The sequence below is a fragment of the Taudactylus pleione genome, unplaced genomic scaffold (assembly GCF_031769625.1).
Source record: "Taudactylus pleione unplaced genomic scaffold, aTauple2 ptg000019l, whole genome shotgun sequence".
Classification (NCBI taxonomy): Eukaryota; Metazoa; Chordata; class Amphibia; order Anura; family Myobatrachidae; genus Taudactylus; species Taudactylus pleione.
The window spans coordinates 16,737,101-16,761,184 of NW_028284421.1; the positions used below are offsets into that span (position 1 = coordinate 16,737,101).

General features: G+C 42.3%; 1 protein-coding gene across 4 annotated transcripts in view; it reads right to left on the minus strand.

Annotated features, from left to right (window-relative positions):
* Nucleotides 1-24,084, minus strand: part of SHF (Src homology 2 domain containing F) — a 336,957-nt gene that overhangs the window by 105,288 nt on the left and 207,585 nt on the right. For 2 of the 4 annotated variants that reach the window (XM_088445623.1, XM_088445610.1), the window contains exon 4: nt 7,265-7,423. The exons of 1 other annotated variant lie outside the window; for it this stretch is intronic. In XM_088445623.1, the coding sequence (XP_088301749.1) occupies nt 7,265-7,423 (159 nt within the window). The remainder of the gene's footprint in view (nt 1-7,264; nt 7,424-24,084) is intronic. One more of the 4 variants, XM_088445614.1, reaches the window with a different exon arrangement.

Below are 24,084 nucleotides of genomic sequence, written 5' to 3' on the forward strand. Positions count from 1 at the left end.
GGTGGGAGGGCCCAAGGACAATTCCATCTTGCACCTCTTTTTTTTTCTTTGCATTATGTACAGTTTGGGGCCTAGTTTTTCAAACTGCCATCCTGTCTGCCACTGCAGTATCACGCCTAGATGGGTCACGTGTTTGTGCCGCCCACTCGTGTCGCTTAGCATAGTCATCCAGCTACCTCGGTGCAACCTTTTGGACATAAAAACACTATTGTGAGGTGTGAGGTGTTCAGAATAGACTGGAAATTAGTGGAAATTAAGGTTATTGAGGTTAATAATAGCATAGGAGCAGAAAAACCCACAAATTCTGTGATTTTAGCTGTTTTTATGCTTTTTTTCAAAAAAATACAGATCCAAAACACAAAACCCAGAACCCAAAACACGGAAGGGTGGTTTTGGCAAAACCAATCCAGATCCAAAATACGAAGAAAGATCCAGATCCAAAACACGAAAAGTGGCCGATGCACACCCCTAATATATATATATATATATATAATGGGGAGTTCCATTACCTTGCCTTTACTGAACCTGCTTTGCTAAGAACCAGATAAGGTATTCTATTTTTTTTTTTTATTTCCTTTTTAAATAATTTTTACATTTAAAGAGGGCAGCCCAGCATAGGTCTGCAATTCGCCTAGCTTTGCAAGGTAGAGAAATAGACCAGTCGATTGCCAGGTATTTTCGGGATGCCATATATTCACTGGCAACTCTGAGATATAAGCTGGTGGACCATGTTCCTCCCCTAGCAAAAGGCGGTGACCGCGACAATTTGTTGTTGAGATTGGAATCCCGCTGGATTTTTAAACTTACGTTGACGCCGAATGGCCTTAATGAAACCATCAGCTATATACCCTTTTTATAAAGTGTCAGAGTAAATGTGAATTTTCGGGTTCTTTTCCCGTTACTTACCTGTTACAATTTTTAGTGCCACATTATTATGTGTTGAACATTTTAGCACTGTTATATTATTCTATATGGTGAGGTTGATGAGGAGGTGTTACTTTGGACCCTTACCTACATTATGGGCGATGCAGCTTAGCAGGACATCATTTTTATGATCATGCCTGATACATGTCAATTCTTATGATAGATCAGTACAGTATTGACAAATCTTTGGGCCACTAACTGCATCATATCGATTGTTTCTAAAGTTATGGTAAGGACATGAGGTTGATACCAGCCATTAGATATGCAGGTGCTAATGCACTTAATATGCTTTAACTATGATGTTTTATGTGTCCGTTTGTACTTTTTTCTATATGATGTAAGGCTGTGTTATTTAATTGTTGTGTGTTCAATGTCCCCACAGGGGAGTAGTAGGTTTTATGTTTGTTGATTTGGTTACTATGACACCGACCCGGTCTCTATGCTTTCCGGTTTGTCATGACGCCTGCGGCTGGAAGTAGGGTGCACGGTGCCGCTGTACACGATGTAGATGATGAACGGTATTTAGGTGAGTTCATGTACTATGTTGCTTATCCTTGCGAAAAGATGCATTAAACATCTGAAATGGTGATTCAGACAGCTGTGTGCTGTGTCCATTTATTTGAAAGTCCATGGAGTGCTGCCGTTACTGTTGCTTATAAAAGGAGGGGTCAGTGTGGGCCACCAGGATTTTGCACCTGGGCCTTATAACCATTTGCTTATTGGAGTGCCGGTCGTTGTGGTATAATATTTTATATAAATATATTAAAAAAAAATATATATATATATTTATATATATATATATATATATATATATATATATATAAAATATCTCCCCAGATACAGCGGCACTCACAGGGCTTCTCAACTCCAATAATTATTCACTGCCAATCACCGGCTTGAATTCCAACGTTTCAGATTATTTGAAAATTATTTCAAGGATACGTGCTGAGAAGTCCCGTGAGTGCCGCTGTATCTGGGGATCTGTTTGGACACATATGCTGTGTGCGGAGGGCACCTGGGCAAGTACTGAATTCTTGGTGTGAGTGCCGGACAACACGGATGCTAATATATATATATATATATATATATATATATATGGGAATTCCATTATCTTGACTTTCCTGAGCTTACTTTACTAAGAACCAGATAATGTATTCTATTTTTTTTTTCTTTCCTTTTTAAATAATTTTTTTAAATATTTTATTTAAATTGTGTGTTCTGTGGACATCAGCACTATATTAGTGCTGTTCTGCGTCTATATTGTATTTTATAAATAATTTTTTTTGGCCATAGACATCAGTGGCTGTGATTTTAATGGTACAATGGTATATTTTGGTTCAATTACGGACATCTTTATGCATTTAAAGCACAAATTTATATTTTACACTGATCATTCACAGGATATATAAATAAATAATATAGAAACTATTCACCTAACAGCACCATCTGCAACTCTTCTGGTTTATACTGCTGTTTACAGTCACAAGAACAGGGGAAAAAGTAAAAAAAAAAATACACATACACAAGTGTTACATGCTGTGATTAGGGGACATGGAAGTGTCCCCTAATCGAATATCCTATTAGCAGCTACCACAAGTTACTACACCTACACTTACTCCACAGTAAAGTACTTAAGTTCCTTGTTTGACAAAATCTGCAGAACAGATTGTGTGCCTTTATCACAAATGTTTACTCTACATTCAAAACTGCAATCAGTGACGCCTGACGTCTCCAAAACCAGTATGTTCTGCTTGCATGTTCTTGAATGTCAACATTTTTCTTTAGAAAATGGGGAATATACTGTATAACAGTTGTCAGTTTAGTATAGGAAAATAGCTAAAACAATAAAGAAAAAGAAGCTAAGAATAGAATTAGTTGGAGAGATCACTAATATAGAAATCACTGAATATAATATTCATATAAAAATTTAATAATTTTTAGTAAATTTTGGGATCTGTGTATAAATGTATGCTATAAGTGGCACAGAAACAAAGTTTACATTTTCCAGAGAGGCTATTAAGGCAATTACTACCTTGTGTTTATAAAATGTTGACAGTCTAGCAGGTTCTGTGCGCTCACTGACATCAATAGAATTGATTAAAGAAAGTTAGGTACCAGCAGTAATATTTTTAGGCACATTAGCTAATTGGCTCCTGGGCTTTTCACAGTCCCTACATCAGTTATTTTGTTTACCTTTTTTTTAAATAATTTTTATATCACTTGAAAAATACAAGTCTCAGTGGTATATGTACACATCTTGCTACAGCTGGAGAAAATGGCTGTAGAATGCATAGAGTAATATCCTGATATTAGGTATGCTTCAATGTAAATAACCAGAGACAGCCACAGACCTTACAATAGGTTCAGTAGCTATAGGAGGACATATTCAGACACCTTTCCTAAATCTTATCAGGGCTGGTAGCCATAGGCCAATATCGCTAGATTAAAGCTGGGCATCCACTATACAATTTTCAGTCAGATAGCTGTCCAATCTGGCTGGTTGGAATGAAAACCTGGTAATGTAATGTATGGGAGCAAATGACAATCGTCCATTCCATTTGCTCACAAACACTGGAAAATAGCCAAAAATGGATGTTCAGACAAATTTAACCAATTTGAAAATTTTTTTTGTCCTTTTTCCAGTGTTTAAAACCATATGATCAACTGTCATTTGCTCCCATACATTACCAGGTTTTCATTCCAGCCAGCCAGATTGGACAGATATCTGACAGAAAACTGTATAGTGGATGCCCAGCTTTACCCTTTAAAGCAACAGTTTTCCAGGCATCAAATTGCTGGTCAGGGAGGAAGAACTGACACTGTTACATGTCTAAAAAGTGTGATGTACCAATGAATACTTGGATTCAGACCATCTTCAGATGGTTGATGCACTGCTGTGGCTTGAATAAGCTTTGACCCATTTCATCAAAAGCTACTACCTCTCAACCTAACCCACTGTCCCATTCTCCTTGCAGTCTCTCCTGTGTGCTACCTGTATCTGTCTGCTCTTCCCCTGTAGACTGTAAACTCTCACGAGCAGGGCCCTCTTCCCTCATGTGCTTTGCCTTCCTTCACCTATACCATCATCTCGCTAATGCCTATAATAGCACCTTTCTCTAGGGTATTATGATTGCTGATGCAGTAATATTTATAAACCATGTCCTGCACTGTAAGTGACTTAGGGGTCTATTTACTAAGCAGTGTTAGGAGACACAGTGAAAAGTGATAAGAAAGTGATAAGGTGCCAGCCAATCAGCTCCCAACTGTCATTTTTCAAACACAGCCTGTGAGATGACAGTTGGGAGCTAATTGGCTGGCACCTTATCACTTTCTTATCACTTTTCACTCTGTCTCCTAACACTGCATAGTAAATAGACCCCTATGTCCTTGTTTTGTTCATACTGTTCTATCTATCTTTGTACCTTGTAAGGCACTGTGGAACCCTTGTGGCGCCATATAAAGAAAAATAAAATTAATTCAAGAAGCAGCAATATGAAAAAACACTGACCATGCACAAAAGCACAATTACATAGACCTAGAACAAACCATGTTGACACTACATCCTTAAATTATATTAGTGGTTCATAATAATTCACAAGTACATCTATATACGCCAATATAATTACTTCAAAAACTGGGCTAATACTTTCCAGCAGGTCACAGTTATAGAGAAGAATAGCGAATGCTCAGCTGAGCTAAAAGCTAATTATGAAACTCCTAGGCCTCCATATTTCCTTAGTAGGTAATTAATGTAACCACCGCCTATAACTTGATCTTATAACTGTTGAACCCTGTTGCATTACAGGTTGAGTCTCCCATATCCAAAATGCTTGGGACCAGGGGAATTTTGGATATCAGAATTTTCAGTTGTTTGGAATATTTGTATACCATAAAGAAATATCTTGGGAATGGGAACCAAATCTAAACACATAATGCATTTATGTTCTATATACACCTTATACATACAGACTGCAGGTCATTTTATACAATATTTTTAATAATTTTGTGTATCAAAAAAGTGTGTACATATATGAAATTAATTTATGTTTCATATACACCTTATACACAAAGCCTGAAGGTTATTTTATACTATATTTTAATAATTTTGTGCTTTAAACAAAGTTTGTGTACATTGAACCATTAAAAAGCAAAGTTTTCACTTTCTCAGTCTTGCTAAAAATATTCCGTATTTCGGAATATTTGGATATGGGACACAACCTGTATTTATTTTGTACTCGGCATAAAAGAAAGAAGTTGAGAGAGGAATTCATAATAAACATAATTGGTCATGGATATTTGCAATAAAAGAACTCGCTGAACATCCTACAGTATATTATTTTTATATATTGCAAACTGTTTACAAATAAACAATATGGTGATACAATAATACAGTACAGCATATATGCAGTGCAGAAGATTATTATTGTTTAATCTTTGGTCTAAAGGGGCCTATCCAATAGCAGCTGTATTTCTGAGCGATGAAAGACAGAAGATATCCTTTGAAAAGTCGATGAACAATATCGCATGACATCATTCAGGAAGTGGTTTTTTTTTCTCTGCAGCGCTCTGTAGCTGCTGCTAATATCATTCGTCGCTTACTGCATATAAACTACACAATATTGCTAATATCGTACAGCTATATGCGGTAATTGACCAACATGTTGGAGAGATGATAGATGCGATTTATCAGCCGTGGGAGTGCGCATCTGTCATCGTTCAGAGCCTAATATATATATATATATATATATATATATAAAATATTGTATAGAACAATGGCTTGCTTTCTGCAATGCTATATTGTAGGAGTTGGGCATTAGAGAGAAAAAGATCCTTAAGATAATTATATACATACTGTAAACTATATGTGATGCTTAACGGTTAGCAATTAGTATAGAACTTGCATTTTGATCCACATGGCAGTTATTTTCTTACGTCTTTTAGACCTCAGTAACTTAGTCAGATATATTTATACTGATCTATACATCATTGATTATGTTTGGGAAGATAAGGAGACAAATAATAGAGATAACTTTCTTTTGTATAAGTTGGGCTATTAACGCTAAGAAATACAAATCTTCTTAATATCTTTTATTTAACACGTTCCACTTTATCTCCACACAAGCAGTTATGTTATTTTTAGAAGTATTGATCTATTCTTACAGTTATAACATATGGGGGCAAAGACAGGTTTTCATCCATTGGCCAAGTGGATAAGTAAACAGCCCCAGAGGGATAGCAATGTTTCCAATGTTTTTTTAAAACACACAAGATCATAAATATTTCCTATTCATGTCTTTCATACTAGTACAGTTATACATCACAATACAGCTTTCTGCTATCTACTAGTGCCAAATCAAAGCTGTAGGTGTCATCATGAATGTAATATACATTTAAGGTTATAAGGCCATCATTTTAGACAATGTTCTAACAAATCATTTTTTTTCTTTTACAGGCATAGGAAAAGTCTGGGGCTGGCAATAAATCACTCTACATGGAAACTTGACGTTGTGCTTAGAAAAAAGGCAAGTCACAAAAGTAACTCTAAAACCAAACAAAGATTTTATTTTAAACATGTAAAACTATATTAAGCAAATTGTAAAATCAATATCAAAGTTCTATTATAAAGCCACAGATTAAAAACAAAAATCAGCAAATGAAAAGTTAATTTTAACAATTTGCAATTCTAAATTTCACACCAGGATTGTGTCCCCTGATGTATTCGGATTTAATGGATATGCACTTTTGGCTTGATGTGACATTGCCTGCAAATTATAGCACATCGCATGCTCCGAAACCGAGTGTAGGCAGGTATGAGCAATGCAGAGTTGTGAGCATTCTAAAGCATCTACCTTTATGACTGAAATAACATAACATATAGGAAACGTTCAGAGAGTGCAAGTGAATGCAACTTTGAGATACTCAGACCTAGGCATAAGTATAAATATGCATGTTTCTAGGTGTATCTTTTGCACCTAAGTATAGGGCTGATGCAAGTGTTCACTGAAGATGACAAGTAGAAAACCAGGAAAACAGATTGGGGCAGGCACACTGCAAAATGGGTATAAGGACAAAATTCAAGTTTTGGTTGACACAATGCGGTACCACATATGTCTGATTTTCATTTAACTCATCAGGCCCTCAGACTGTTATTTATTTCCCAAAATACATACAATTCCACCTTGTAGGAGTCTAGTAGTACCAATGACTTTGCTATGTGCCACAAGACAAAACTCTCTGCTTCAAAAATCTCTGGACACATATTCCCCATCAGAGTGCACAATACAGTGACAACTTTACAGTACAGGAAAATGAGCATTAATGTTTTTGATCTGAAACCCACCATTGCTGTCTTCAAGGCTGCTCTGAGATGCTAAGTGTGGAGAGGATGGAGGCTGTTGAGAGAATGAAGTGCTCGCATCACTTTCTTGGGTGGCTGCACTGCTATCCAGCTGTCCCACTGGTGGAGGCCAAGGAAGATCTTTGATTACTTTAATTTCAACTGATTACCACATCAGCAGAAGAGACATGAAGGAAGACCGGTAGAAAGACATAGAAGGAACAAAGACAGGTATAGTTTCAGAATAGGCAAAGAGTGTCCCACACCACACAAACAAAAAATTGCCCAACAAGTTTCTAGAAGAAAAAAAACAAAATAAAACAAACAAACAAACAAACAAAAAAAAGGATGGAAATCATGTAGCCCAATAATGCTGCACATGAAGCCTTCACACATCAATTCAGATAGGCGTGATGATAGAACACCAAAAACTTAGAGAATGACGGCTCTGACTGTATCTTTCAATCTATTTGACCATTTGCTTGAGGGAGGTGTTGGATCAGACTTGAAATCTTGCAATCCCACTGGTAATGTTTTAATTGTCCACTGCTGACATATTTTTATAGTGTGGATGACACCATTTCATGGTGGATATTTTGATTACATACTAGGCATACAGAGCTGACCTTGGACATTTACAGTGTTGCTGAACAGCCGCCTGGTTATATCCATATACAATCCAATAATGTTACTAGAACTCCCAAGGAATCCAAGTCCCTGCAGTGGTTATTGAATGACTGTGCAGCAGTAGAGTGGGGCTTAACATGACCACATATCAACTTCGAATATCTAGAAACTTACTCAGATATGATAACTTTGTCAGACTGTTTATGCGATATAAATAAAATAACATTTCTTAAGGTGCCCACACACATACAGATGTGCACACGATCAGCCAATGTGTACGATTTCCCTTGAAACTCTCCCTGGCAGCTCTGCACACGATCTCCACACGATATGCACACAATTTGGTGTCCAATCTTCATACGATCTCTCCTGCAGTCAGACTTTCACAGTGCATCGCCTCCTAGATTGTCAGATCTGCCGTGCATAACGGCAGATCTGAAGATGCGATGTGCGACCAGCGGGGATGCCCAACGCATCGTGATCGTGAGTGGGGACTCACGATTTCGGCATCGGAATCGGCCAGATCGGGTAAAATATCTCTATGTGTGTGAGCTGCTTTAGTAATACTGACGGTTACTAGATACCGTATAAACTCGAGTATAATTCGACCCGAATATAAGCCGAGGTACCTACTTTTACCCCAAAAAACTGGGAAAACTTACTGACTCGAGTATAAGCCTAGTGTGGGAAATGGCAGCAGCTGGTAGTGCCCCCAGTAGTAATTCCCCCTGGTTGTGCCCCCATTAGTAATCCCTCCTTTCGGTGCCTCCAGTAGTAATCCCCCCCTGGTAGTACCCCCAGTAGTAATCCCCCCTTTTAGTGCCCCCTGTAGTAATCCTCCCCTGGTAGTTCCCCCAGTGATAATCCCCCCTTTTAGTGCCCCCTGTAGTAATCCTCCCCTGGTAGTTCCCCCAGTGGTAATCCCCCCTTTTAGTGCCCCCTGTAGTAATCCCCCCTGGTAGTGCCCCCTGTAGTAATCCCCCCCTTGTAGTTCCCCCAGTGGTAATCCCCCCTTTTAGTGCCCCCTGTAGTAATCGCCCCCTGATAATGCCCCTTGGTAGTGCCCCCTGATAGTGCCCCCTGTAGTCATCGCCCCCTGGTAGTGCCCCCTGTAGTCCCCCTCCCATAGTAGAGAGAGACGTGAAAAGAATAAAAAAAAATAAACACTTACCTTACACTCCCGCTCCTGGTCCCGCCGCTGTCCGCTCCTCCGGCTGCTTTGCATGGGAGAGACGTCGTCATGACGACGTGTCTCCCATCACCCACTGCGGGAGCCGGAAGATGGCTCCCGCAGTGGGAGCAGCAGCAGCCGCTGAGAGTCTGACAGACTCTCAGCGGCTGCTGATTACACCAAACACGCAGCTGCCGGCTCCGGCGGCTGTGTGTTTGGCAGTGTGTATTGCTGACCGAACTCCGTCCGGTCAGCGCTACACTTGACTCGAGTATAAGCCGAGGGGGTACTTTTTCAGCACATTTTTTGTGCTGAAACACTCGGCTTATACTCGAGTATATACGGTAAGTGTCAATTCTACATTTGCCAATACAACCAATAATATTCAGCAAAGCAATAAATAGACTTACCAATTTAGTTACATGTTTTGCTTCACATTGAAAATCATGCAACCAAGCAGCAAGCCTGATCCTATATACTGTATTTCTAGCTGTATTCACACTGTACTAAATTAGTATTATTATAAAAGGGCCATACCACAGAGACTTTAAACATCACCATCATATAATTACACACCAAGGAGTCTCTGTATCAAGCCATTTTTTACATAAAATTATGCAGAAACTGAAGTTTCTGCATAATTTTATGTATTGCTCCTATGTACAGAAAGCACAATGCATTAGATTTCACAGAAATTTCCTGCAAAGTGCTAATTAGCACTTCAGATTGCAGTCCCCATTATTATCAATGGGGACTATGATCTGACCACTATGTACTAAACTCCAAAAAGCAAAGCTTTTCGGAGTTTAGCCCCAGTAGTTTACACCATCTTCAGACTATGGAGACTCCAGGGGAAGGAGAGAGATCTTTCAATCTCTCCCCCTGCTGCCCCGGCCAGTCCCGGTAGCTGACGCTGTGCGTATGCGCAGTGTCAGCTTCCACCGGGGCAGTCTTTCACTTCAGTTAGACTTCTCCGAAATGCCGGAGACATTCTTCAAAGAAAGAGGAGTATTAGAACAAGAGGACATGTTCTCAAACTGGAGGGTGGTAGGTTCAGAGGAAATTTGAGGAAAAATTACTTCACAGAAAGGGGAGTGGACAAGTGGAATAGCCTCCCATCAGAGGTAGTAGAGGCTAAGACAGTAGAGCAATTTAAACATGCATGGGATAGGCATAAGGATATTCTTCAGAAGAATCAACAAGGGTTGAGGTAACAATGTGTTTAAAAATGGGGCAGACTAGATGGGCCAAGTGGTTCTTATCTGCCGTCAAATTCTATGTTTATAAGTCGTGGGGATAGCGGTTACGGCAACCGCTGTCCCTGCGAATTCCCGGTAGTACATAGCCAGGATATTTTCATAAAAAATGTAAATATTCACGGCCAGTTGGATTGTTAATAATCGCGGCAGTACAGTGATTATTAATACATAGGCCCCCAAGCCACAGATATAACACACCAATATATCCCTCTATAGTCTTCATATAAACAAAGCTGTCAAAAATAAATAAATTCATTTTGCAGCCTAATGATGGCTAGCTTCACTGATAGTGACAGCTCTTTGGATCTCATATTGAAAGTCGACAGCAACTGATTCCAAATGCAAATGTCACACCTAGAATCAACTCCAGACCTTTTACCTGCTTAATTGATAATGAAATAACGAGGGAATAGCCCACACCTGTCCATGAAATAGCTTTTGAGTTGATAGTCCCATTACTTTTGGCCCCTTAAAAAGTGGGAGGCACATATAGAAACCGTTGTAATTCCTACACCGCTCACCTGATTTGGATGTAATTACCCTCAAATTAAATCTGAAAGTCTGCAGTTAAAGCACATCTTGTTTGTTTCATTTCAAAGCCATTGTGGTGGTGAATAGAGGCCAAAATATGAAAATTCTGTCAATGTACCAATATGTATGCACCTGACTGTATATGAAAAAGGCATAGTTCCATTTCATGTCCGAAATTCACGCTATGAATGATTTTGTTAATAAATCAGACTCTTTATAACATTACATAAAAATGATCATATATATTTGCACAGGGTGCCAACTTAATGTATCCTCCTGCAAACAAGGAACACATTTGCTGTTCTTACTATCAATAATCCAGTCCATCTGTCCATAACGATTACAAATAGGAAACAGGGATTACTAGAATTATCCTATAAGACGACATGGATCTGGACTAACCATGGGGGTGGCTACCACTTAATACATGTGCATATTGTATATTGAGGAAAATTTTGGGGTGGAACTGCTTTAACATGGGTTACTTGTGCTTAACAGTTACAAAACACAGGTTGTAGAACAGAATGGTCTGTCTTCTGGTAAATGTATAAAAATGGTGACATTTCCTTTTCTGCTTTTCTCATAGTATATTTATTAAATACAGTCATTATATTCACTTCTATTATTTTTTACCATCACGTTCATTTCCTTTCATACTGTACTTCCAGCAACCAACCTTTATTGTGTTTACAATAAAGAGCTTTTTTGTGTGCCCATGAAGTCCCACCACTAAATGGCCGTTCATTACAAAAGTCATTGGTGACCAGGTTTATTTTTAGGAAGTCACATTTTATCCTCGCTCAGAAACACTGATTAACTCAGCTGGGAATTGAGAATTAGTGTATGCAGAGTTGCCATTTTGACAAGAGGAGATAACGGAACAAAGGCAAAATAGAAACAAAATTACAGTTGATGTCACCCTGGAATGTAAGGAAAAGTGTTGGTCTAAAGTCACCAAAAAATTTAAATATTAATAAATATTTTTTCTAAGGAATGATTACTGCACAGTCTGTGAATCACACATGTAGCATTCAGCAGGCTGTGGCTGTGTAATCAGAAGCAAATTAACAAGCTATGATTCATCTTCCATCATGAAAAGTTCCCAATTACACAACACCTCGTCTGGCTGCTCTTAACCCTTTGATACCAAGTATGTCATCAGTCAGGTGCCAAAAAGAAACATTTTGCAAGTCCTGGCCTTTATCATGGGTTTTCATTTAAATGAGCTTCCACCTGTAGATAACTAATTAATTAGCTTGTACATAGCCTGATGTAACTTTTACTAAACATAATATTTATGTGATTTAACCAACAGTGGCATTATAGAAAACTTATGGTGGGTACACAGACGATATTTCGGCTGATCCGACGGATCGGGATGACATTGTCAGAATCGCCTAATGTGTATGCCGGGTCATGCGCACTCCTGTTTAGTCGTTAGTCACATTGTCAGGTCGTCCCTGCATGCACCCCAATCTGACAATGCGACGGACGACCCCATGCAGCGGGATGTGGCTGGTTTCAACATATCGGGCACCGAATTGTCTAATGTGTATACGGCCGGCCGGCCGGCCAGTCATCAAATCGCATCCCTGGGTACACACATCATATAGTGTGTACCCAGCTATAATTACAGAGTGCCATTTCACTCACCTCAGTACCAAACCTTTAGGGGACTTGACAGGTTGAAATTACTTATCGCCCCAATTTTAGATCCTTTTTAACATGATTTAGTAAAATAAAAAATAAATAAAAGACTAATAAAAAAAATAAAAAAAAAATAAAAAAGTAATGCAAAGCTATCCGCTCTCTGTCACCCACCTCTCCCATGCCTCCATCTCTCACACACAACATGGTGGATGAGAAAACATGCAGTGTACACATACTGTACAGCTATACTTACGAAGCGGCCACTTTCAAAAACTGCTGCTTCCCAGTGGGTTAGAGGTGAAAATTTAATACAGCACTCACAGTCAGCCCGACTTGCTTTACAGTGAATGCAATTGCCATTTTAAAGCTCTTCACCTCCAACCCGCCAGGCTTTTTAAATAAATCCCATATACTGAGAATGACATCTAGTATGCAGAACTAGAGTAGTGGCTCTGTACAACATCCATCAATATATTAATCATAGTATAAAGCATAGACAGGTATATATGCATGCTAGATTCAAACTCCATATTGCACTATATTGTATGACCAATGTTAGGAGATGAACGCTGATAAAGGTATTGAGTATCATAGAAGCAATAAAACAGAAAACAATTTTTTTCAGTCTTCTGAAAAATCTTCCTAAAAAGAGGTTTTGCTTTCCCCAGATCATCAGTTTTGGGTAATTAACTTTTATTTCACAGTGTGTATTGACCACTGACAGTTACATCAGGGTGCAACCATTTTTGTGGAAAGTAATATGCATTGAGGAAAAATGCAAATAGCTCACACACTGTGGCTCCTGCACTGGAGACAAATTTGTTTGTTACAGTGAATTAGAGTAGCATTGGGGAAGAAGTCAGGGACCAAACTAATAAAGGGGCGGATAGAGCTGCAATTAAAATGCTGGGAGAAATGAGGGTAGTGGGAGAAATTGCTTAGCAGAGCAAGCGGTGGATAGATGCTATGCACATGAGAGAGAGAGAGGGCAGCCGTCAGCTCTCAGAGCACTGGGAATGCCCCCAGAATGACGAAAACGGGGAGCATGGATCCCGGGAAAGGCCACACTCCCTTTTTGGGCATGTGCTAGAGTCCCGAATCCTATTTCAAAGAAGTTGGGAGGTTCGCTATACATACTAGTGTTTTATGGTGACTCACAGTTGCAAATTTAGGGTGAGAGGGGGCTGTGTGACTAAATAGTTTGGCACTTTTAAAATGCATGTGTTTATTACCTCTCTCTTTTAGACAGCCACCAATAGAACTTACACCACCAGCAAGATGTCAAGGGTGCAAGTGCAGGTAGGGCATAACACATCTTGGACTTGTTTATTGTGTATACTTTTTGCATTTCTATTTTTGTTCTTTTCGGAGGCTGGTTAATGGTAAGGGGAATAGAATTTTCACTACTTTCGCGCAGCTAGCCATATCCGACAGCACAGACCTCACCCCCCCACTGTACTGCTCATACTCCCCACATCATTAGCATGGCGACAATAGGCTAAATTTCAGATCCAGGCCAATGTGCACCTCAATATATATGGATATGGGATACTGCACTATAGTGGCCAAATTTGATCACTGGCTTTAACAATGTACTGTATTTAAATCTTGCTATGCAAAGTTATTTTAATTTCTCTGTGAGAGTGAGTCTGTCTGTGTGTGCGTCTGATGACGTAACATTGTGCGCAAACCTAAGCTAGCATCATACTTGTCAGCTCTCCCAGATTTTAGGGAGACTCCCTAAAAGAGTCTAGCAATCTTCCTCATTGCACACACACACACATACATATACACAAATGCATATATACATTCAAATGGGTTCATTAGTATAATTTCCCTACATTGGCTATAAGGCACAATGATCCCTATGGCTACATACATTTTCTGAAAAGTATCAGTGTGTTTTTATCAACAAATCGATCATACTAGCTGCTTTTGGGCTCATTTACATTTGGATGCAAGTCAGTTTTATGGCACGCCTCTCAGATGTAGCAGTACACGCCCACTTTACCGCTGCACCCATAGTCGTTGCTTCCACAATCTCCCTGAAATGTTTTTTCAAAAGTAGGCAAGTATGGCTATCATACACGCAAGTCAGTATGTGATCTATCAAGGAACAGCAGGATCCTCGTTATGAAGTACAAGGCGTCCATTTAAATCAGTTTAAATTAGGGGTGTGCACCGGCCACTTTTCGTGTTTTGTGTTTTGGTTTTGGATCTGGATCTTTCTTCGTGTTTTGGATCTGGATTGGTTTTGCCAAAACCACCCTTCCGTGTTTTGGGTTCTGGGTTTTGTGTTTTGGATCTGTATTTTTTTGAAAAAAAGCATAAAAACAGCTAAAATCACAGAATTTGTAGGTTTTTCTGCTCCTATGCTATTATTAACCTCAATAACCTTAATTTCCACTCATTTCCAGTCTATTCTGAACACCTCACACCTCACAATAGTGTTTTTATGTCCAAAAGGTTGCACCGAGGTAGCTGGATGACTATGCTAAGCGACACGAGTGGGCGGCACAAACACGTGACCCATCTAGGAGTGACACTGCAGTGGCAGGCAGGATGGCAGTTAGAAAAACTAGGCCCCAAACTGTACATAATGCAAAGAAAAAAAGAGGTGCAAGATGGAATTGTCCTTGGGCCCTCCCACCCACCCTTATGTTGTATAAACAGGACATGCACACTTTAACAAATCAATCATTTCAGCGCCAGGGTCTGCCACACAACTGTGGCTGAAATGATTGGTTCGTTTGGGCCCCCACAAAACAAGCTGGCAATTAATGTGTCCCTGCACAAACTGGCTCTACGGAGGCAAGATGTCATCCTCATCCTCCTCATCCACCGATTCCTCACCCTCTTCAGTGTGTACATCCTCATCCTCACAAAGTATTAACTCGTCCCCACTTGAATCCACCACCACAGGTCCCTCTGTACCTTCTGGAGGCTGGTCTCCCTGGAAGAGCTGATAATTCATTTTGATGAACATCATCTTCTCCACATTCTGTGGAAGCAACCTCCTACGCCTTTCGCTGACAAGGTTCCCGGCTGCACTAAACACTCTTTCGGAGTACACACTGGAGGGGGGGCAACTCAGGTAAAATAGAGCCAGTTTGTACAGGGGCCTCCAAATTGCCTCTTTTTCCTGCCAGTACAGGTATGGACTGTCTGACATGCCTACTTGGATGCTGTCACCGATGTAATCCTCCACCATTCTGTCAATGGTGACAGTATCATATGCAGTGACAGTAGACATGTCAGAAATTGTTGCCAGGTCCTTCAGTCCGGACCAGATGTCCAAACTTGGTCCTGCCTGCCCTGCATCACCGCCAGCGGGTTGCTTAGGATACCTAAGTTTTTTCCTGGCAGCCCCAGTTGCGGGAGAAAATGAAGAAGGAGCCGTTGACGTGTCACGTTCCGCTTCAGCTGACAGTGTGTTCACCAGCAGGTCTTTGCACCTCTGCAGGCTTGTGTCGGCCGGAAAGAGAGACACCACATAGGCTTTAAACTAGGGATGTGCAGGCTCGGATAGGTTCGAGTTTGCACGTGGAGTTCGGATTTTTCCCTCCAAAAAAACGGAACTCAGAACGAGGCAAAACGTCATCTTACATGGACGAACATCATCATTCCTGGTCTTTTGTCCAGGAATGATGATGTTCGTCCATGTAAGATGACGTTTTGCCTCGTTCTGAGTTCCGTTTTTTTGGAGGGAAAAATCCGAACTCCACGTGCAAACTCGAACCTATCCGAGCCTGCACATCCCTACTTTAAACCTAGGATCGAGCACGGTGGCCAAAATGTAGTGGTCTGATTTCAACAGATTGACCACCCTGGAATCCTGGCAAAGCGAATGAAGGGCTTCATCCACAAGTCCCACATGCCGAGCGGAATCGCTCCGTCTTAGCTCCTCCTTCACTTTCTCCAGCTGCTTCTGCAAAAGCCTGATGAGGGGAATGACCTGACTCAAGCTGGCAGTGTCTGAACTGACTTCACGTGTGGCAAGTTCGAAGGGCTGAAGAACCTTGCACAACACGGAAATCATTCTCCACTGCGCTTGAGTCAGGTGCATACCCCCTCCTTTGCCTATGTCATAGGTGGATGTATAGGCTTGTATGGCCTTTTGCTGCTCCTCCATCCTCTGAAGCATATAGAGGGTTGAGTTCCACCGCGTCACAACCTCTTGCTTCAGGTGATGGCGGGGCAGGTTCAAGAGTGTTTGCTGGCGCTCCAGTCTTCGGCACGCAGTCGCTGAATGGCGAAAGTGGCCAGAAATTTTTCGGGCCACCCAAAGCGTCTCCTGCACGCCCCTGTCGCTTTTCAGAAAATTCTGCACCACCAAGTTTATTGTGTGAGCAAAACATGGGACGTGCTGGAATTTGCCCAGATGTAATGCCCGCACAATATTGGTGGCGTTGTCAGATATCACAAATCCCCAGGAGAGTCTAAGTGGGGTAAGCCACTGGGCGATGATTTCCCTCAGTTTCTCTAAGAGGTTGTCGGCGGTGTGCCTCTTACTGAAACCGGTGATACACAGCGTAGCCTGCCTTGTAACGAGCTGGCGTTTCTGAGATGCTGCTACTGGTGACGCTGCTGCTGTTGCTGCGTAAGGTGATACATCTACCCAGTGGGCTGTCACAGTCATATAGTCCTTAGTCTGCCCTGTTCCACTTGTCCACATGTCCGTGGTTAAGTGGACATTGTGTACAACGGCATTTTTCAGGACACTGAGGACACTTTTTCTGACGTTTCTGTACAGTCTCGGTATCGCCTGCCTAGTGAAGTGGAATCTAGACGGGATTTGGAACCGGGGACACACTACCTCCATCAATTGTCTAAATCTCACTGCACTAATGGCGGATACCGGACGCACGTCTAACACCAACATAGCAGTCAAGGCCTCAGTTATAAGTTTTGCTTCAGGATGACTGCTGTCGTACTTCATCCTCCTCGCTAAGGACTGTTGGAGGGTCAATTGTTTAGTAAAAGTAGTGGTGTTCCTACTTCCTCTCTGGGATGATGAACGACTCCCAGCAGCAGCAGCAACAGCAGCAGCGGCAGCAGTAGGCGTAGCAATGCAGGATCCTCCGGAGGAATCCCGGATAGGAGAGTCAGTCATGCCAGTGATATGGCCTGCAGGACTACTTCCGATCCTGACTAAGGAGGAAATTGACGAGGAGGGAGTTGACGGTGTGGTTTGCAGGCGCTTGGATACAACAGGACAACGGGATTTAGGTGTCCCTGGACTGCTTACGGTCTGAGCCAAAGTTTCTGAACTTGACAGTAACTTTTTATGAACGCGCTGCAGGTGCCGTATAAGGGAGGATGTTCCTAGGTGGTTGACGTCCCTACCCCTACTTATTTCACCTTTACATATGGTACATATGGCAAGACAGTTGTTGTCCGGATTTGGATAGAAATATTGCCAGACCAAAGAGGTGGAATGTTTGGTCTTCTGCCCAGGCATGACCGTGATGGGCTTTTTCATCCCACGGACAACAACTGTCTCCCCCGGAGCCTGATTTAAACAAACCACATCACCATCAGAATCCTCCTCGCCAACTTCCTCCTCAGCGCCAGCTACACCAGTATCCTCATCCTGTTGTACTTCAACAGTGACATCTTCAATTTGCATATCAGCAAGTGGACTGTGGGTGCTCCTTTCAGCACTTGCAGGGGGCGTGCAAATGGTGGAAAGAGCCACCTCTTCCCGTCCAGTGCTGGGAAGGTCAGGCATCGCAACCACCACCACACTTGGACTCTCTTTGGGGATTTGTGATATCTTCTTAGAAAGCACAGTTCTTCGCTGTGCTTTTGCCAGCTTAACTCTTGATTTTTTTAGTGGGAGGAGTGCTTCCATCGTCATGTGAAGCTGAACCACTAGTCATGAACATACTAGGGATCGACCTTAGCCGTTCCTTGCCACTCCGTGTCGTAAATGGCATATTGGCAAGTTTACGTTTCTCTTCAGCTGATTTAAATGTCTTTTTCAAGGTCATTTTCCTGAACTTTGCCATTTGGGATTGTATGTGCCCTCTACTATGACATTGGGCATCGGCCTTGGCAGACGACGTTGATGGCATGTTATCGTCTATGTCATGACTAGTGGCAGCAGCTTCAGCACTAGGAGGAAGTGGTTCTTGATCTTTCTCTATTTTATTTTTATCGGAGAAAGTTTGGTCCTCCATTTATGTTATATCGATTTGATATATACGTGCGGCTAAACACAGAAAATAAATTTTTTTTTGGTTCGGACTGGAGTGTACTTTGTGGGTTACAGCACCCTTTAACGGTCAAGCCAGCCGGCCCTTTACTTATGACACAGGCGCACTCTTGGCACTACTTTGTTGATGCACGTGCGGCTACTGCGCACACAATTCACAAACACAGAAAATAATTTTTTTTTTGGTTTGGACTGGAGTGTACTTTCGGGGGTTACAGCACCCTTAACGGTCAAGCCAGCCGGCCCTTTACTTATGACACAGGCGCACGCTTGACACTACTTTGTTGATGCACGTGCGGCTACTGCGCACACAATTCACAAACACAGAAAATAATTTTTTTTTGGTTTGGACTGGAGTGTACTTTCAGGGGTTACAGCACCCTTTAACGGTCAAGCCAGCCGGCCCTTTACTTATGACACAGGCGCACGCTTGGCACTACTTTGTTGATGCACGTGCGGCTACTGCGCACACAATTCACAAACACAGAAAATAATTTTTTTTTAGGTTTGGACTGGAGTGTACTTTCGGGGGTTACAGCACCCTTAACGGTCAAGCCAGCCGGCCCTTTACTTATGACACAGGCGCACGCTTGGCACTACTTTGTTGATGCACGTGCGGCTACTGCGCACACAATTCACAAACACAGAAAATAATTTTTTTTTAGGTTTGGACTGGAGTGTACTTTCGGGGGTTACAGCACCCTTAACGGTCAAGCCAGCCGGCCCTTTACTTATGACACAGGCGCACGCTTGGCACTACTTTGTTGATGCACGTGCGGCTACTGCGCACACAATTCACAAACACAGAAAATATATTATTTTTTTAGCACTTGGGGGGAGCACCCCTGATGGACAGAGCACCCCCTGGACAACACTACAGTACCCCTTTAGGACTGGGACACTGCACAGGACTTTGGAGTGGACACAGCCCCTATGGAGAACTGACTGCACAACACAGTCCAGCCAGCCCCTATGGACTTTGAAGTAGTGGACACAGCCCCTATTAACAACAGCAGCACAGCACAACACAGCCAGCCCCTATGGACTTTGAAGTAGTGGACAACAGCAGCACTACACTACACTACACTACACAGCACTAACTCCCACCCTCCCTCTTCACTGTCCACAGCCGAGTGAGAAAATGGCGCCGACGCGGGTACCTTATATAGGATCCAAAACCCGCGAGACTCGGAAGGCGGGATGATGACGTTTTGCCTCGATGTCAGATCCGAGTCAGGCGGGAAAAGTCGAGCCTGACTCGGATCGGACTCGGATGGGGGGGGCTCGGGGGGGTTCGGATTTCAGAAATCCGAACCCGCTCACCCCTAGTTTAAATATTCTTTGTATATTTTATTAAAACTTAAAAATTTATCAGTTACAGTACGATAAATAAAAATGTTTATAGCTGAAGAATTTAGGGCCTAATTATCAAGACCTAAAAAAGCATTACAAAGTTTATCACAGTAATAAGATTTATTTATTCTCCCCAACAAAACAAGCAATTAGTTTCCCATACTTCTGCATAGAAGACATTATTTATGAAGCAGCAATACCTCTGCTGTGTTTCTTGGCTATCACCTGCAATGCCATGAGTTTTACTGTAAAATAAAAATAATCTTCCCTTCAGACCTCCTACACAATATAATCTCTGGCAGCATGCCACCCTCACACAAACTCCCTGTGCTGGCATGCAGTATACTTAATATGGCTATGGGTGGAGCTAGACATGCCCCATGGGCACAGCAGGACACACACCCTTCAATTGCACCTAGGTGTTACTTGCATGTCCTCTCTGAAGTTATATTTCAAAAGTAGCCAAATGTGACTACTTTAACACATACATATAACCCATGAAAATAAGATCCACATTATTAATATACACCCATCAGCCATAACACCACCTGCCTAATTTTGTGCAGGTCCCCCTTATGCTGCCAGAGCAGCTCTGACCCATAGACAGGGCCGGATTAACGGGGGGACGACAGGGGCGGTCGTCCCTGGGCCCCCACATGTGAAGGGCCCCCACACCCATCAGGGTTAAAGTGGGCCGGAAAAGACTGAACCAGTTCCGCCTCCTACGGCCAACCTAACCCAGGTGCCGCAGAGAGGCTCCATTTGCCAGGTGCCCGCTGAGATTGTAACCAGCAGGTCCTGGCTCCCTCCCCGCAGCCGGAGACTGGAGCTCATTGGTGAGCTCCAGCTTCCGGCTCACGCAGTGCAGAGGAGCAGCCGAGTGGACTGGACTTGGACGGGGGAGCGGGGCTTAAGGTAAGTATTAACTTTTTTTTTTGTGCAAGAGGCTTTTCTACTGGGGGCATTACTATTGGGGGCACCACTTCTGGGGGCATTACTACTTGAAGGTGGGGCATTACTACTGGGGCACTACTACAGGGGGTACTAGTACAGAGGGAGCATTACTATTGGGGCACTAACACAGGGGCATTACTACTGGGGGCATTTATACAGAGGGTACTACTACAGGGGACATGACTACGTGGGGCATTACTACTGGGGGCACAACTACAGGGGTATTACTACTGGGAGCATTTATACAGAGGGCATTACTATTAGGCACAAACAGGGGGCATGACTACTGGGGGCAAAACTACAGGGGTATCACTACTGGGGGCATTACTATTGGGGACACTACTAATGGGAGTATTGCATAGGGGGCACTGCATAAAGGGCACCACTCCTGGGGGCACCACTACTGGGTGCACTGCATGAAAAGGCACCACTACTGTGGGCTCTGCATATGGGGCACTACCACTGTGGGCACTGACATTACTTGAGGCTCTGCATAAGGTCCCCATTGCGCATACTCCCAGTTCGTCACATTTAATAGGGGCCCCCACATGATTGTTGCCCAGGGGCCCACCACGGACCTTAATCCAGCCCTGCCCATAGAGGAAAGAACTCTACAAGACGTCTGAAGGTGTCCTGTGGTATCTGGCTCCAAGAAGGTAGTAGCAGATACTTTAAGTCTTGTAATTTGAAAGGTGGGGCTTCCATCGCTTGGACTTGTTTTTAGCGACAGCCAAGACCAGTATCTGTAATGAGCCGCGATGGCAGCTCATAACAGATTCTCAGCAGAAAATTGCCCAGAGCACTACACTGCCTCCGCCGGCTTCCCTTCTTCCCATAGTGCATTTTGGCAACATCTCTTCTCTGGGTAAGTGATGCACATGCACTTGGCCTTCCACATGATGTAAAAAAAAAAAAAAATGTGATTTATCAGACTAGGCCACCTTCTTCCATTGCTCCATTGTCCAGTTCTGAAGATCACATGCCCATTGAAAATGTTTTTGGCAATGGACAGGGGATAGCATGGGCACTCTGACCAGTTATCCTTCCTTGGACCACTTTTGGTAGGTACTAACCACGGTATAACTTATTGTTTTGGCGATGCTTTGACCCAGTCGTCTAGCAATCGTAATTTGGCCCTTGTCAAACTTGCAAACAAGAGAAAAAAAATGGAGCATATTTATCAAAATCCGTATCTCAGATGTGGATTGGCTGTGATAAATTCACCCCTCCTCAACTTGTAGTGTGGTAGGATGCATTATTCTGGAAGGAAATTATTTGCACCCTCCCACTCAGGAAGCTTTTCAGTCAATTGCTAGTGTTTACTGCCAAAAGGAAGAGGAATTCAAGAACATCTTAAGAAAACTCCAATATCATTAACTTTTTGTGGAATAGGTCCTAACAACTGAAATTGACACAGTCACTTCTGTACCTTGAATTTATTGAGATATCATCACATGGCAACATGGGTCGTCAGACATTAAGTCACATTTGCTCATCATAATAGGATATGCATAAACGTCTTTGTTTTGGAGATGTTCTAACCCAGTTGTTTAGCCATCCCAGTTTGGCCCTTGTCAGAGTTGCTCAGATCCATACACTTACCCATTTTTCCTACTTCCAAAACATCAACTTCAAGAACCCGGCTATTCACTTGCTGTCTTATATATCCCACCCCCCCGCAGTAGCTATAGCAACAAGATAATCAATGCCATTCACTTCACCTGTCAGTGGTTTTAATGTAATGGTTGATAGATGTATAACATAACTTGTTTAACAAATGGCCCTCACAGAGAGGCCTGTTAACATTTGCACTCAAGATCTGAAAATTACCACTACTTATCACTCGCATATCACAGCTATTTGAAATATTATATTTTGGTGCCAATTATGAAGGATACAGAACTCTGTGACCCGAGCTCTGATAAAACCCTGCCCGGTGACCAGTAAAAAGTAAAGTGATAGCTGACACTATAACTTTACCCATACCTCCCGACATTGAAGAGGAGGGGAGCGAGACATTGTGTGTGCTCAGAAAAAGAGGCGAGATCCAACTGAATGGGGTGTAGCCATGCATTACACCCGCATTTTTTGTCATGCCGGCAGCATACCCAGCACATCCTGAGCAGCCCCTAGTCCCTCTCCCTAGTGTATGGATGCCGTGGACACTTCACAAAACCCCACCACCCCCCCAGAGGGGATAGCGGAACAGTACCTTAAAAGCAGGACTGTCCTGCCAAATTCGGTACAGTTGGGAGGACTGCTTTAATCCGAGGTTCGGACCTATGTGTGTCCCTGTGCATGTACAGCCTTATGCAAAGTGCAACCCATGTTCATATGGAACAGCTCCATGTCAGATCAGGTATCACGAGAACCCTTCCTGGCCAGGCTTCTACAATAGTGTAAAGCAAGCTAAGCTTTTCGGAGCCTGTTAAATAGCTTTATAATGCCATCCTCGTAGAAAGCTATGAAAACGGCTGCTGCCTGCTGCTAGCGCTGTTGATATGAACGCAGTAGATATTTCGTTGAAATATAGGCCTCATAGGGTAAGGTCACACAGGCTTACAAAATACTTTCAATAATAATCTCTGCATTTACCGCTCCGTTATAATCTACGAAGAGTTACAAAATGCTCATGTGGAGCTGTTAAACAATCATGTCACAGTTATGTAGATTCTACATTCATTACATTGAGATAGAAAAGCAGAGATTAAAAGCTACATTCCTTTAGCTACAAAACAGTAGCTCTGTGTGACATTACACTGACTTTCCTGCTGTACCAACAATTCCAGAAACAAAAAATTCACATTAAAGCTGCACTGAACATTCGTTATTTCAACTGAAAATTAATTAAATCGTAAATTGGGTGGGAAAACATAAGCATTATAAAATGTGTTAAAAGCAAAAATGTAAGACTTTTCAACAAAACATTTGTACAACTGTGAGCCGTATTCAATTTGAGCGGACCCGCAATACTTTTCCGCCTCCCAGACTTGTCGCCTACATTGCATGTTTTGCAGGCGGGAAAAGTATTGCGCATGTGCCCGTGTATCCCCGTATTCAA